The sequence below is a fragment of the Mastigoproctus giganteus genome, chromosome 8 (assembly GCF_048544385.1).
Source record: "Mastigoproctus giganteus isolate SK-2022 chromosome 8, ASM4854438v1, whole genome shotgun sequence".
Classification (NCBI taxonomy): Eukaryota; Metazoa; Arthropoda; class Arachnida; order Uropygi; family Thelyphonidae; genus Mastigoproctus; species Mastigoproctus giganteus.
In genome coordinates, this window is record NC_143582.1 from 103,393,186 (window position 1) to 103,404,888 (window position 11,703).

Sequence of the window (11,703 nt, forward strand, 5' to 3'; positions counted from 1 at the left end):
TAAATTCTGTACAGTAGGATCAACTGATGATGTTACCAACTTTGAATTCTAAATGGGAAGCCTTGAGGGACTTAATTTTGGAGGCTACTAGCCTTTTCATCCCAACTAAGAAATACTGTTCAAGGTTTAGGCCTAAATGGATGTCAGATGAATTAATGAGGCTCGTGGCAGAGAAGAAGAATATATGGGATGCATATAAAGTATCAGGTGACACAGAAGCCTAGGCAGGTATAAACTAGTCTGTAATCAAGTCACAAAGGAGGTTAGGCAGGCAAAAGAAGATTCCGAGAAATCTTTGTCAAAGGATGCAAAGAAAAACAGCAAAGAGTTCTTTACTTGCATAAACTCTAGAAGGTTTGTTTGTTTGTTTGTCATTTAGGAGAATTAGCAACTAAGGCCATATTGCTCCGGAGATATGCGGTGGTCATTCCCTGACCTTTCCGCTTCCTCCGTATTTGGTGGTCACGGACTTGAACCATGGTCTAATCAAGAACCACGTGCTACGCACTACTGCTCCTGCCCACCTGGCTACGGAGGCGCCAACTCTAGAAGGAAAGGGATGAATCATATTGGACCACGTAACATAAATGGGTTGACTGTTGAAGATCATGCTCAGGTAGCTGATAAACTGAATGAGTATTTTGCATCTACATTCACGCATGAGAAGTTATTCAATGAGGGGAGCACCAGAAGTTTATCAAACGCTAACAGGGAGCTAAGTGATTTTGTAATAACTGAGAGCAAAGTGGAGGAGAAAATGTTGAAGTTAAACATAAGGAAGGCACCTGGGGTGAACGGGATCTATCCAGTTATATTAAAGGAAGCAGCAAAGGAAGTAAGCAAATCCTTAGCCATAATTATGAGAGCTTCCTTGGATTCAGGGGAGGTCCCCATGGACTGGAGGTGTGCAAATGTATCACCAATTCACAGAAGGGGTTCAAAACGTGACACAAGTAAGTACAGACCTGTTAGTTTAACTTGTTCCGGAGAAAATAATGGAATCACTGGTTAAAGAAGCATTGCAGGATCATCTAGACAAGACTGCAGTAATAGTTAAGACACAGCATGGATTTGTTAAAGGGAGGTCTTGTCTGGCCAATTTGGTTGGACACTATGATATGGTCACAAAGGGACTGAATGCCAAAAATAATTTTGATAACATAAACTTGGATTTCAGGAAAGCTTTTAATACTGTTGCACATGGAAGACTGCTGTACAAATTGGAGAGCTATGGCATTAAGGGTAAGTTGGTACAATGGATAAAGGAATGATCGAGTGGGAGACGACAGAGAGTGGTAATCAATGAACACTGCTCTTCGTGGACAAATGTTATTAGTGGAGTTCCCCAGGGTTCGATGTTGGGCCCATTGTTGTTTTCATTTGGAACGAATGGAGGGGTGAAATGGGAGGGTTTTTTTTTTTTTTTTGTTTGATGCTGCATAAGCTCGCTTTCTTGCATCATATGTCTGCGCGCGTAGCACAATGGTATCGTCACCGTCCTCCCCACAGCGGGTGGAAAAAGCCCGGGTTCGAATCCCGTCGATGTCGCGAGGAACTTTAGTGGGCTTTTTTTCACTCCGTGACTGAGTTAGTCGGTCTCAGGCGTAGATAGCAAGGTTTTTCTCGCCAGTAACTGGGGTTTTTTCGTCCAGCAAAAACAGGCAAATCGACCATAGAACATACGCAATTTACAGACAGAAATACGGATTAATGTATTTAATTACGGGCAACCCTAAAATAATAATTATTATTATTTTTTTCTTGCATCGTATGCCTCTACTAATGCTAATCTTAAATAGAGGCAGTGAAAAAATTTAATAAATTTGTCCGCTGGTTTTCCACTGAGGAAGTGTATATAATTTTTATGCCTGCTTCTCATTTCTTTGCAGTTATGAAAATAATTATCCGCAGTCGGCAAAGAAAGGGTGTTCCTAGTAAAGTATATAACAGATTTTCGAAAAAAACTAATAGAGTAAAGTGTGTACTATTTTCGGAGACTTTTCACCATTGACTAAGTCTTGAATTTAATAAAAACAGCAATAAACGTTTCCCATTAGAAATGTTTATTGCTGTTTATTTTTGCGTGCAAAAACCCAAATTTACTTCTGAAATTTATTTCCAGTATTTATTATATAGCAAAAAATAAAATAAAATAAGTATCACCTAGGTTCTTGGACTTTACCACTTAATATACAATAGTACCAAAAACTTACCGTTAGAAGTAGAGTCTTCCTTCTGGAAATCTTTTTTGTACTGAATTTCACATGTGGAACCTTCAGCATAACAAAGAGCATCTTCTTGTACCACGCTATTCCCACAGACATTAGCCATCTCGCACTTGCGAAATCGCTTTGTGCGACAAGAGCGACTGCAGGGGGTCCAGTCTGTCCAGTCAGAATACACATAGTCCTGAAGATGGTAAAGAACCATGAACTCAGAAGCTGTACCCAATTTGTGAGAAAATTCTCCACTCTGTGGCGCAACAACGATCCTCTCTCGACAATGATTGCCGTGGCAAATCTTCTCTTCCTTCAGGATGTTATTCTCACAGTGCTCTGGAAGAATACAAATGCGTGTGCGAAACTGTTTACATTTTCGAGAGCATTTGGTCCAGGTGGACCATTCACTATACATGTCATCGTAAGATAGTTGGTCCGGAGCCTTTCTGGAGATGTTATACTTATCATCAAGTGCATAATATTCATCGAACTGTCAAAAAAGGAGTAAAAAGAAATATATATAACTTTTAGTATCGCTTAATTATAATTATTATAAGTTTTCTTATATATATATGAAAGCTGAAAAAAGCTAAATTAAAATAGAATATTGCCAGTAGCATGGCAAACCAGTAGAGTGAAAATGAACTGAACCAAATAAAATAACAATAACAGAAAAATATGGGGGGGGGGTAAAGAAGAAAAGGGTAGTGTTGAAGCAACATTCCTAAAATAATATAGAAATTAAGCCAATTAAAAGAAATTTAGCGGCGCCCCATCGATGGCATCCGTTTCCAAATTATCTGAAATCTCACTAAAGTATAAACGTAAACTAACAACAATACGTGACCAAATAAACTGAAAATTAATAAAATAAAATAGACTGACCATTATGCCCCATCTCGACAGAGGACCACGAGACCAGTAATAGTCAGGGAATCACTGCACAGGCGTGAGGTAAGAGGCCCGCTCACCAAGCGTGACGACCGGATATCATACCCCGAAAAATAAATGCAAAATTAAATTCAGAAATTACAACTATCGCCATCTATTGAGATAAAAACAAACTAACACCAGAAAAATATAAACCGATTTTTCCCACTCCTTGTGTACCCCCCACCCCTTCGCAAAGGATTCTGCGTCGATTTTTCATTCAAACCGTATCCCATTACTACTCTGGATGCCCTGTTTTTTTCCATTTCCTGTACAGTTTTTGTTTATTTTTGAAAATTATTTTTAATTGTGGGCTGAACCAAGGGTTTGCCCTCTCTGACACTTTTAGTTCCTTAGAAGCTCCTTCTTGCGCTATATGTAAAAGTGATTGCGAGAGTTGTTAAGGCAGCATCGGTGCTCAAGAGATATACAGTACATATATGGTTTTGCCAGTTTTATTCGGTAAGGTGTTTTTCAATGACGTCATTTTTGATATATTTTGTTGAGAAAATTACATTTGTTATACTGTCGGATGTCTCGTTGTCTTCTTAATGTGGCTTCAAATGTGAGTGGTCGGTGATCTCACGCGAATTTCATAACGTTCTCCTTCAATCTTATATCTGAAGTGTTGTAGTAAATCAAGTCCAGGCACTGAGTTCCTCTTGTTGCTGGTGTATTCAATTGGTTTATATTTAAGGCTTGCATTGTACCATCCAATTCACTTTTTTGCCTCCAGATGTTTTAGTAGTGGCATATTGAGGTCCCCCATTACTATTGTATCTGTATTAGCGCTCAGGTTTGAGGCAAGCCACGTAAAAAGCTCAGCTCTGTTTTCTTTAGTATGGGTAGATATATTAAGCATAATTTAAATATCTTCATTTCTTTTCCAAAAGTGGCAATGAGGCTCGAAGTTCTTGGGCTCAAAGCTATAAGTTTGCTATTAGTCCTTACAAAACTAAAATGATGTTATTTAAAACAGCTTTGGATACGAATCGACCTTCTCAGATCACGTTGAATGGTGTACAGTTACCTATGGTCCTTGCTACCAAATATCTGGGAATTATTGTGGACAGTAAGTTTTCATTTCACCAGCACTTATTATATTTAAGCAATAAAATCAGGAAATTTTCTGGTGCTATCATTAGAATTTCAAAGTCTGACTGGGGCCTATCACATAAAACACTGTTTCTGTATTACAAGGCAGTATTCCTTCCTATAACTACGTACGCTGCAGGAGCCTGGTTCCATAGAATTAAAATAGCTACGTTTCGGGCTAAACTAAATTCCATACAACGCATCATGCTTCTTGGTATTCTAAGTGTGGGCAGAACGGTATCTACTGCCGCGCTGCAAGTGTTGGCCGGAGCGCTACCCTTGGATCGACATTTGTTGTATCGTGGTTTTTGCTACCGTATTCCTACCGAAATTCCTACCGAAATTTTTGGGATAGAGATCAATATTCGCGCTGACTGTAGAGGCGAAAAGAAAATATGTATGAATGAAGTAATCAATTTATGGCAGAAAAGATGGGATATCATACCTTCTGGAAGAGTGACCAACTTGTTTATCCCGAACGTGACTTTTCTCAATAATGAAAAAGTTCACAATTGGTTTACAGCTAGTTTATAGTCGTCATTTTTCTTAACAGTGCACTGGTCAATAAATGAGAAATTATATACATTAGGACTAAGATAGTGTGAATCAGAACTGTAATACTTAATACGTTCTACGTTGATATTAATATTTGTAAAATTATAAGAGGAGTTTAACTCAATATAGTACGTAGAACACTTCCGTATGATACTGTCCAGAAATTAAAACGAAAAAATCGAAAACTTACATTAGAGTAAAAAATAAATAATTAAAAACCAATTTAACACAATTCAAATCAATTTAACACAATTAAAAATTATGATTTTTAATTGATTTGAATTATGTTAAATTGGTTTTTAATTATTTATTTTTTACTCTAATGTAAGTTTTCGATTTTAATTTCTGGACAGTATCATACGGAAGCGTTCTACATACTATATTCAGGTTAACTCCTCTTATTATTTTACAAGCTTTAGGACTAAGTAACACGGACCTTTGTTTTTGCGGAGCCATGGAATTCTGGCAGCACATACTATATGATTGTCGGATATATGACAATGCCAGGAACAGCGATACGTGAAATTCTTGAGAGTATAGCTCCCGGAAAAGAAGCTATATTTTTAAGAGATCGTAGTAAGTTTCAGATGCTCCAGGTATTTGCTAAAGAAGTGTTTGAACTAAGGAAAAGTATGATTCCAGTGATACAAGTTTGATAAATTCCATTTGGCTGGAGGTTCAACTGACTGGAGTCTCTCTTTTTTTTTTTTTTTTCCTTTCTGTTCCTTTCGGTTTTTATTATATATATATATATATATATATATATATATACAGGGTGTCTCAAAAATATTGGTACAAACGTTTAGAGAAGGTAGGTAACATCTAAAGGAATGTGAATCGCATAGGAACCCATAACCGGAAACGTCACGGGAAAGTAGTAGCAGAGGCACAAGAAGCAGAAATGACATAAGACAGTAATTAGTGGCAAACACTTATTTGACATAATATTAACAATGGAGTACGAGATGGGTGCATTTCATGATGTTACAACAGATGCTCGAAGGTTCCACCATGAGACGCGATGCATGCGTGACACCGACGCAGCATGGATTGACGGACATTGTCGAACACACCTGGAGTTTCTTTGACAGTAGCAGCAGCGCAGACGAGTCTCGCCACGAGATCCATTTCCGTCTCCACAGGCGATTCATACACGATAGATATGAGTGCCACCACAGAAAGAAATCAAGGCTCGATAAATCAGGTGAGCGTGTGGGCCAGACAACGGGTCCACCACGGCCAATCCATCGACGCCCAAAACGCTTGTTCAAATGGTCACGAACACACCTTCCATAATGGGCAGGCACCCCGTCATTTTGAAACCAAATGCTGCGTCTCACATTTGCTGAAACATCGTCAAGTAACCCTGGTAGAACTTGTTCAAGAAAGATCCGATATTTAGCGGAGTCCATGCAGGATGGTAACAGGTATGGGCCGACTAAGCAGTCATCGACATACCTGCCCACACATTTATTGCGAAGCGATGTTGTGCCGCATTGGGGCACACACCGTGTGGGTCCTCTGCTAATCCATACACTAGGTGCATGTCTGCCAGCTCAAAGTTCGTATATTGATGCATGCTGTTCGTGCGGCGACTACTGCTTGAATGAGTAAAGCAGAAATTTTCCCTCTCGCGAACTGATGAACAGCGCCGTGTACCGACTTACGGTGACATTTCCGGTTATGGGTTCCTATGCGATTCACATTCTTTTAGATGTTACTTACCTCCCCTAAACGTTTAAAGCAATATTTTTGAGACACCCTGTATATTATCTTAGTTATTTATTCATTTATTTTTATTCTTTTCTTTCTCTTACGTTCGTTTTTTTTTATTTTTTTTATTTTTCCCTCTGAAGTGGGCCCCAGAGAAGGATTTTTTTTTTTTTTGTCTCATACTCTAAGACTATAGGTGTCCCATCTGCTGGAACTGGCCCACTTTCCTGTGATGTGGACGAGTACCCAGATGATTCTGGGTACCACAGGTACAGTCCAGGTGACTGATGCTTCTGGGTAGCCAATCGGCCAGAACAATATAACACACACACACACACACACACACACACACACACACACACACACACACACACACACACACACACACACACACACACACACAAATGTACGTTACACACATATCTGGCCCATTTGTAGTGTTACTGTTCTTCACAGAGATACGAAGCGGAGTTGAACCCCTTACATGAACACATGTCCACATTCCAGCAGCCTGTTGAACCACACACAACCGAACAGCTACAGCTCTGCACGGAGAATGAAACATATCGCACAACTGCAATTCAAGAACCCTTCTCCCCAACCGAGCTCAACGTAGCTGCATCTGGAATCGGAAACAAGAAAGCTCCGGTCAGAGACATGCTCGATCCAGAAAGCTATTGAACTTATTCCCACTACCATACTCAACCTGTTAAACCACTGTCTCCACCAAGGATTCTTCCCCACACAGTGGAAGACTGCAACCGTTAGACTTATATTGAAGAATGCAACCAAGCCACATGAACTGCCATAACCTTACCGGCCCATTGCACTGTTTTCAGTCTTCAGCAAACTTCTCAAACGGATGGTCTCCCATAAAATAGAAGTCCACTACAATGATGCTAGTCTCTCTTTGCACTACCCTACGGTTTCCGGAAAGGACACTCCACGGTAAATGCACTGGAAACAATCATTGACGCTGTTACCAACTGCAACTCCAAATACTTTCTACTAATCTCCTTCTACTGTGCTGTTGCCTTCAATTCCCTTTTGTGGCCCAGCCTCCTGGGCAGGTTCGGGAGGGTGCAAGTCCTAGTAAACTTATATAGATGCATCAACACCAGGACCGACAAGTTGTCCTGTCTGCTCCCCACTGCAGTGTCTCCAGACCAGTCTTCAGGGGAGGCCCTCAGGGGTCTGTCCTGGGGCCTCTCCTGTGGAATCTGGTGCTAGATGATTTCTTGAACACCAAACACAACAATATACAGACTCAGGCCTATACGGCTGACGTGGAATCTGGTACAAGAAGGCCAATACAGTTGTAAACAGATTGCGCTTCGGAACTATCGAGCGCTCTTTTCTCCTTCTGTCCTCGTGTGCCTGTCACACTGTCAGCACCTATGTGCTCTAGAACCTCACTGGACCTGAAGATTGTTCATCATGGGTTACTCTAACAATTGGCCAAAGGAAGAGCAGTTACCTGCACCGGTTTCACCACTGACCCAGCAAATAATAGAAACACTGAAAAAAAGAGACTTAATGAACATCTAACAGACACCTGGCTGGCAAGAAAGATGGCAGACCTCAACTAAAGGCGCTGTCACCAAAAGATTCCTCCCAGACGTCAAGGCCTCTTATCCCCCTCACACCTGGCTGGTTTTCACCGGGACTATGCTAACTACCTCCTCACTGGACATGGCTCCTTCCCGAAAAAACTACATGACTTCGGAATTACAGACTCACACTGCTGCCACTGTGGAGAGAATCAGACGTGACAGCTGTAAAATCTACGAGGGCTAAAGGAGGATCCTAATAACGAAACTACGCTTCAACTACCAAAACCAACAACACCTCACCCTACAGAATGAAGAAACATACCGAGCCCTCATTCAATTTGCAATATTCACCAGGCAGAAAGCGCTACCACCACAATAGTATCCGAATAAATATGTCCAAACAACCATGGCTGCCAATTCTTGCTGAGCATCGCTCAGTCATGGACGCTAATGCCTTGGACCAACTTACACAAGACTTGGCCAACAAACCATCCAGAGTACAAAACCCAGAAGACCAATTTACCACCGATGAACTGCAGCAGGGTCTTACTAAAATGAAGGAGAGGAAATGCCCCGGACCAGACCGCATTGAACCCGAAGTCGTTAAAAAGACCGCCGAAATCAACATCCAGTTTTTACTCTTCAATAAGTGCTGGTCCCATGGATCTTTCCCAGAAGAATGGAAAAATGCCAATGTAAAGCTGATCATAAAAAATCCGTCTAAACCGCTCTAACAACTAGGGTCATATCGACTCATTGCTCTTTTATCCATGGTCAGTAAACTGGTTGAACGTCTACTCCTATTTCGCTGGAGCCTTCGACAGGCTCTGGTGGGCAAGTATTCTTCGAAGACTTAGGCAAGCAAATATTCCATTAAATTTATACAAATGCATCCAAAACTACTTATCAAATAGGAAAATTACAATCTCCTCAACGTACCGAAGAATCACCAGGTCTATCTACAGAGGTTGCCCCCAAGGTTCAGTCCTTGGTCCTTTTTTGTGGAACATTGTCCTGGATGAGCTCCTTGGACTGGACCTAGCTCCTGTAGCTATACAAGCCTTTGCTGATGATGTGACCATCTCGATTGAGGCTGACAGCAGAGCTTCTCTGGAAGCCAGAGGTAACGAGGCACATCAAATCCTTCAGAAATGGGCAGCCCTACACAAGCTAAGACCCTCACCCCAAAAGACACAATCCATTCTCCTGAGTGGATCACTGCAGTCTACTAGAAACCCCACTGCCAAACTTCAAGGCCAAACCATCAAGCTAGTTTACACGTTAAAACTACTGGGTACTTGACCCTATGCTCAATTTCTCTCCGCATCTTGCACACCTACATGCGAAAGTGAGAAACTACTGTTCTCATTGCACGGGTGAGTCGTCGTGATTGCGATTGAATCGACGCACCCTTAAGGTTCTGTGCAAATCAATCTTCCTTCCTTTCATAAAGTATGTATGTATGTATCTGGGGTCTGGTATTGCAGGGCAACGAACGTAAACTGGGAACCATCCATCGCACCATCCATCTTACTATTACGAGGGCATGCTGCACAGTTCATCAATAAACCCAGCCCTTCAGGTTCTTGCGGGCGTCCTTCCGCTTGATTTGGAGGTTATTCGAAGGGACCTCCACTACTGTCATAGACTAATACCATCCTTGGTATTAGTTGCATCAATAACCTGAATGAAATCAGGCAGGAAAAGAAACAAATTTTCATCCAACTACTTCAGACTTGGCAAGGCAGATGGACTGCTACCGACAAGGGCCCAATCACCAAGAAATTTATACCTTATGTGAATGCCGCATTTCCGAAGTCTCCAAATTGGTTCTCTCCTGGTCTTTATACCACCTACCTCATTACCGGACACAGATCAATAAACCACAAACTAACATCCATGGGAATCATTGACAATCCCTAGTGTGCATGTGGTGAATTGAAGACTGGAACCATATAGTATATACCTGTCAACACTATGAGGACCTCCACAGCATCCTGTTTACTCGTATACAAGGAAATGAACACTTATTCATCACAGAAGAAAACTACTACTATGAGTTTACCAATTTTGCATAAGCCCTCTTCACAAGGCGGAGCAGCCTATTGCCAATGCAAAATAGGAACACCCCAAACGTCTGATCCTTACCTAACTGGCCAACCGATCTTAACTTGGATAGGATCAACTGGCTTACGGGTCACCTGATTTGTCAGTGGCAACTTACATGCAGCTCTCTTACTGTGTCTTATTTATCCTTTCACCTGATGGCGCTTATTGCTCCATTGATAACCAGAAGGATGCCTTCACCTACATCCTCCATATTCATAGCTATACCCTCCTTTCTTGCGTACACTCTGTAGTTCCCCGACTACCTTTTTTTTTTTTTTTTTTTTTTTTTAGTCTCGGTGCAGAAAGCTCTGCGGACCCTGGCGGAGACAAGGCAGAGAATAATGGGCAGCCTGGCTACATCCTAGTGGTCTGTGCGGGCAATGTGGAGTCCCACCAAGGGCCTTGCGGCTAATTGCCATGACACGCAACAGAACCTAACGCAATATGTCATATACAACACAGAACACTTTTCTGACATATACAGTAGTACTGTATTTCTTCACAGCTAACATATGGCACAGATGTGGGAAACCACAGGTGGCGCCTGAATCTAATACTATGCACAGTACAGAACCAACTTGACCACTCACCACTCGATTAGTTAACTGGTCGCCCCACTTGGTTGGGACAACACTAGCGGTGCAATCAAAGACAGGGTCCTCACACACCTTGACAAATTCCTCATCATTGACTCCTGTACCGACTTCTCCCCACCGGATGTGACACACACCAAGAAGAGACCTAACATCGATCCTTGGACTTGACTATCCTATCTTGGACTCACGGTTCTGACCTCACCACTATTCATTATCATGGGCTACTGGACCAGCCTTAGTCATTAGGACTCCATTTGGTGAGTCTGGATGCAATTCAGACTCACCAAATGGAGGAGTCCTAATGACGACACCTGGACTAGACCTTCCTAAACATGATCCATCTACTATAGCAGCACTCACCTGATTTACTAGTTTAAAGTTAGTGCCAAAGTCTGGATTTGTGTTGAACAAAGCCATTAAGGAACTGAAACACCTTCGTGAGTTTTGTTTGAGCTTTCTTTGGGTAGAACTTGGACTGACAACTTGTATTTCCACCAAGTGTTCAGCTCCTACTGACTGGCCGTACCTACTCTGCACTTGTGGGGTATCTCTCTCTCTCTCTCTCTCTCCCTCTCTTTTTTTTTTTTTTTGGTGTTTTTTTCATCCTACCGCCAACCGACTCTTCCCTTTGGTGAGGCACTGGGCATGCCACACTGTCAGCAGGGGCTATCTTTCCTGTTGGCCCCTTCCATCTGTTTCCTATCCTCCTGTCTTCTGCTCCCTCCTTACTTTTCTCTTACACAACGGCTTTTTTTTTTTTTTTTTATATATATATGCCCCAAAGATCTAAATTTAAACACATCACAATTATTGCCCAATCGATTTGGCATTAGAACAAGTTATCAGTGAACAACCTTATGCTCTGTTACAAATTACACAAACTGTTATATTTAGGCCTCCCCAATAATTAAATTCATCTGCCATGCTGTGTGG

At 41.6% G+C, this 11,703-nt stretch overlaps 1 protein-coding gene across 1 annotated transcript in view; it reads right to left on the minus strand.

Annotated features, from left to right (window-relative positions):
* The window catches only part of LOC150081745 (trypsin-2-like), a 68,307-nt gene extending 57,120 nt beyond the window's left edge, over window positions 1-11,187 (minus strand). The window contains exons 1-2 of the mRNA XM_090380303.1: window positions 11,131-11,187; window positions 2,214-2,709 (exon numbers count right to left, since the gene is read on the minus strand). Of these exons, the coding sequence (XP_090236429.1) occupies window positions 2,214-2,709; window positions 11,131-11,187 (553 nt within the window). The remainder of the gene's footprint in view (window positions 1-2,213; window positions 2,710-11,130) is intronic.
* Window positions 11,188-11,703: the final 516 nt, after the last annotated feature.